At 62.4% G+C, this 4,873-nt stretch overlaps 1 protein-coding gene across 1 annotated transcript; it reads right to left on the reverse strand.

The window, feature by feature from the left end:
* Positions 1–693: 693 nt before the first annotated feature.
* On the reverse strand, positions 694–2,405 carry LOC143824826 (uncharacterized). The gene is made up of 5 exons (XM_077312560.1): positions 2,321–2,405; positions 1,914–2,046; positions 1,520–1,605; positions 982–1,144; positions 694–890 (listed from the first exon to the last, which is right to left on the reverse strand). The coding sequence occupies exons 1-5, from the start codon at positions 2,333–2,335 to the stop codon at positions 850–852; spliced, it is 438 nt and encodes a 145-aa protein (XP_077168675.1). The 5' UTR covers positions 2,336–2,405; the 3' UTR covers positions 694–849.
* Between the last annotated feature and the right edge of the window lie 2,468 nt (positions 2,406–4,873).

Genomic DNA, 4,873 nt, shown 5'->3' on the forward strand with positions numbered 1-4,873 from the left:
CTGCCGTTTGTCGGAAGGGACTTCCTCAGAAGGAGCCCTTGTTGCCCGGAGGCAAAGGGATCTCAGGACCAGCACGGGGTGCATTGGTCTCTCCCACCAAGGAGAGCATGGGGTCTTCATGCCAAAGAGCAGGATCGGAGGAAAGCATGTCTTCATTACCTGGACACCCTCTAAAGGGGCTGAGGTTCACTGGAATGGTCCCCGAGGTCAAGGAATCTCGCTTAACCCAGCCGTCCAAGAGGTGTAGTGGCTGGCAGACTGGCAGTAATCATTGGGAATCCAGACAAATCCTTGAAGGGCCTTGTGGTTGCTCCCAATTGAGGGAGGTCTAAATCTTAGATATAATGTATATATAATGTATGCAATGATCTCAAAAATCTGAGGAGGCCTGGTGGGGAGCACATGACGCTGACGAGGCACATAACCAGCGCATTCTGGAGTCCCAGCATGGGAAAGGGAGGTGGGAGGAGGAGGAGGAGGAGGAGGAGGAGGAGGAGGAAGGGCACTCCTTCTACTCATCTGTATGGCAGAGAAGAAAAGCAGGCAGGCCCCAGTGTCAGCTCTCTGGTCCATAAAAGATGTTTCAGAGTTGGGGCCCCAAAGTGGGCGGGAAAACCAGCAAGGGGCATCCTCAGGAGGAAGGAGCCCTCGTTGCCCGGAGGCAAAGGCCTCTCCAGACCCAGTGACAAACGAGGGGCCTTGGGGAGGAGGAGCAGCCACAGCCCTGGAAGATCACGCAGTTCCTAAGCCACAGCTCCTTCCCCACCCCCGGTTCCCCAGAGGAAGACGTTACCTGAACTTGGCAGGAGGGCCGCCATTTCGGGGGGGACCTCTCTGCCCCGCCAGATGTTATAGAGCATGGCAGAGAGGTTGCTCCGAAGGTCTTCGATCTGGGGAGAGGGAGAAATGCCCCCAATGATTCCTGCCCTCTTTTCAGCCTCACCAAGGGGGTTGGGATCTTGGCCTCCCCCCTCTACGCACCTCCTCCTCCTCCAGCAGGGCCCTGGCCTGGCCCAGGAGGGAGAGGAGGACCAAGAGGCCTCCCTCCCTCCCTCACCCACCGCCCGTCCAGGCTCAGGGCGTCCTCCAGAGCGGCCTCCTGGAACGAGAGCCTCTGCCGCTCGCTGAGGGGTCCTCCAAACACCTGAAAGCGGGAAGACCCCCTGTCAGTCCTCTCCCGCCCCACCCAACTGAAGCCCTGGGGCCTCTTCCCCAGAGGTCCTGGCTGCTGCCCTCCTTCCCTCCCTCCCTCCCTCACCCCTTTCCAAAGGGAGGCTTCAAACAACCCCCCTGCGAGGAAATGGGATCCCCCAAGAAATCCGGGCATGCTCCAGAGCTGTGGCATGCCGAAGGGAAGGGGGGACCCCCAGTCTCTCTGCACACCACTGCCGGGAGACTCCCCCAAGAGGGCTCTGCTGGGTCCCTCCCGGGGAATGAGGAAAGGCCCCCTTGGCCCTGGCCCGAGAGGCGAGGCCTTTCCCAAGACTGCCTGTCCAGCGCCACAGACGGGCCTCCGGACCTCGGCTGCTGCGGTGAGGTGGGCGTAGCTCTCCATCCACGGCCGCTCTGGGTCCTCCTCCCAGGAAATGGTCTTCTTGCTCCGGCCTGAGAGGAAAACAGCAGGAGGAGCTCAAACAGACCTGCCCTGCACAGAACAGCTGTGCTTTGGGGGTGTCTCTTCCCCTCCCCCTGGGCCTCGCTCGGACACCCTTGAGAGGGACTGTCCGGGCCCTCCTGGGCCTGTCTGTCCTCCCTCTGGCATCGGTGGAGGGCTGGGGCCGTGGGGACCAGTGGAAAGAGCATCAGGAAAGGCAGCTGAATCGGCACAGAGGTCTGCAGGCCGCAGTGGGGAAGGAGCTCTGATGCTCTTAAGGGAGGGGGTGACCCGCTGCAGAAAAGGGACCCCAACTCACCCTGCTCCTTCTGCTGGAGTCTGAGAAGCTGCCCGATTACCTCCCTGGCCTTCTCCCGGACCTCTGCCTCCGGGTCGGCCAGGGAGACGGACAGCTTTGCCACCAAGTGCCCGTATCCATCTTGGTCAATGATCTAGAGGGAAGCAGAAGAAGTCCATCCAGAGACAGCACAGGAGCCCTGAACCACTGGGGTCTTCCCCTCTTGACCCTCCCCACTGAACCCCGGGAGGAGAAGACTGTCTCAGTGGCAGACTCTGGCATTTCGGAGAAGAGGGAGGGAGGAAGGGAGGGAGGGAGCTGTGGGGACCAGAGGACCCGTCCTCATCTTCCCCCTCCCACAGAGGGTGCGGCCCCTCCTCTCTTGCTGGCCTCCACCAGCCATATCCCGCTGGGGGTGGGAGACTTACGTTCCATCCGGGCATCTTGGTGGCAGCCAGCAAGTCCGTGATCAGGGCACACGCCCGGGCTCGGGGGGCAGGCCACCTGACCCGGTGCCAGTATAGTAGTTGCTGTGGAAGGAAGGAAGGAAGGAAGGAAGGAGGGAGGGAGGGAGGGAGGGAGGGAGGGAAGGAAGGAAGGAAGGAAGGAAGGAAGGAGGGAGGGAGGGAGGGAGGGAGGGAGGGAGGAAGGAGGGAGGGAGGGAGGGAGGGAGGAAGGAGGGAGTGAGTGAGGGAGGGAGGGAGGAAGGAAGGAAGGAAGGAGGGAGGGAGGGAGGGAGGGAGGGAAGGAAGGAAGGAAGGAAGGAAGGAAGGAAGGAAGGAAGGAAGGAAGGAAGGAAGGAAGGAAGGCGGGAGGGAGGGAGGGAGGGAGGAGGGAGGGAGGGAGGGAGGGAGGGAGGAAGGAGGGAGTGAGGGAGGGAGGGAGGAAGGAAGGAAGGAAGGAAGGAAGGAAGGAAGGAAGGAAGGAAGGAAGCGGCCGCTCAGTCTACGCAACACACCCTCCCCCTGCAGCTCTGCCCACCAAGGACACTGCTGCTCTTGAGAAGATCCCCCAAGGGGGCGGGCCCCTTGCTTTGAAAAGGGCTCTGATCCTCTGAGAGAGCTGCCTGTCCCCATCCTGCCCCCTAAGGGGACGGCAGCTCCTTGGGAGTTCTTCCCCCCGGGGAGAAGGAAGCCGCTCTGCTGCTGCTACTGGAAGCTCCTCGCCCTCCTGCTGTAATGCCTGATGGGGAGAGCAATCTGGCATGGGATGGTTGCCCCCCCCCCACCCCAGCCTGCCCAGAAATCCCTCAAGACCAACACACCCTCTCCAGCGGGAAGGAGGCCTCTGGATTCGGCACCCAAAGAAGGACCCTGCCTCCTTCAGCTCTCCCGGAGGAACACAGCTCTCCCCAAAGCTGCACCTCGTCCTCCAGAGATGACCAGGGGCCATCTCTTGGCAAGTCAGGTGGTGCTCCACGTACCTGGCCTGCGGGGTCTGATCCGATGGGTGGCCCCCCGAGGACCATCCCCAGAGCCCAGGCCACAATCGATCTCTGGACGTTTGGCTCCAGGGGCGGATGGAATTTGCTGGCAGGACAGTAGGGTTGGAATTAGACTCCGTGCTGGAAGGGAGGGCAATCCCCTGGCCCTGCAGGGGCTCTGTCTGAGGCACCCCACTCCCCCTCAGGCCTGGGACAGAGGGGCTGCAGGGTGAGGGTGAGGGTGGGCAGGGGGATGGCAGTGCAGCGGGTGAAATTCTCCTAGCTGCAGAACAGGGTGCTGCCTTGAGGCGCTCTGCCCGCATCCCGAGGCCAGGCAGGATCAGCAATGGCCTCCGGGCACCTCCTTCTCCTGCCTGCTGCCTCTCCTTTGGGCTGCCTCTGCTGGCTGTCCTGCAGCCCCAGAATTGTCTCCCTCCCCCTCATAGAGCCGGGCACCAAAGTTGCCCCAGCCAAAAACCTACCTCAGGTCTGCCACGGCCTCCATGCAGAGGATCATCCTCGGCTCCAGCCCCATGAAGGATTTGAGCATGATGTCCTTGGGGAGACAAAGGTTCCAGAAAGAGGGCATCAGAGATCCTAGGGCTGAGGCAGGGCTGCTCCTGCCCCCACACCCCTTCCTCCCCCCCCCAGTCCCCCTCACAGGGACGCTGGGCTCTTAGGCATCCCTGAGACTTGCCCCGCATCCCGGAAGCAGGAAAACCTCCCGGGGGTGTGAGGGATTTTCCTCTGCCTCTCAGCAAGAGCTTCTGAGGCCGACTGAGGGAAGAGCAGGGAGATCTCAGCCTGCCATTAGCACATCACAGGGAAAAGCCTTAAAAGAGCAGGGGAAAGAAACAGCCAAATTCCACCCCACCCCCATTAAAGGGTCCTGCATTCTCCCACCCCCACCCCTGAATTTCCCCTGAGTCTCAGTCACTCTTCTTTTGGCTGCAGCCTCCTCTTTGGGGAAGGGAAGAGTGGTCTTCCTTTCCTGCTCCCGGCCGTGGCAGATGCACCTGAGGGCCCGGAGGAAGCAGAGCTCCTGTCGGGGGCCCTGGAAGTGGCCAGAGGGAGGCCGTGAGCCTGGCAAGGGGGGCCGAGGAGGCCCTGCTGGCCGGGAGAGAAGCAGCCATCCCCAGCCAGAGGCCTTCTCTCTGTCTGCATTGGAGCCGGTCCCTCCTGGAAGTCTCCGCGGCCTCCCTGGCCCTCCAGGGCGCCTGGCTTGCCCACGGATCCCCTCCAGCCTGCCCTGCCGGCTTCTGGGCAGTGCCTTGAGGGCCGTCCCGAGGACACGGCATCCTTGGCAGACGGAGGCAAGCGAGAAGCTTCTGTCCCTCCAGGAGGGGCTGGGGGGGCAGCCGTGGGGCTCCGTAACCCAGGGGATTGGGAGGGCGGGGACCCCGTTCCCTTTTCTGCAACCCCCCCTGGCAGGGGCAGCGGCCAGCCCATGCAGGATCCCTGTGCCCTGCCTCCCCAGCTCCCGAGCCTTTCCTGGGAGATCCATCCATCTGCTCCTGGAGGCAGAGAAATCAGAGAGGAAGGGGAACGCGAAGGGAAC

Source organism: Paroedura picta, chromosome 15, assembly GCF_049243985.1.
Source record: "Paroedura picta isolate Pp20150507F chromosome 15, Ppicta_v3.0, whole genome shotgun sequence".
Lineage (NCBI taxonomy): Eukaryota > Metazoa > Chordata > Lepidosauria > Squamata > Gekkonidae > Paroedura > Paroedura picta.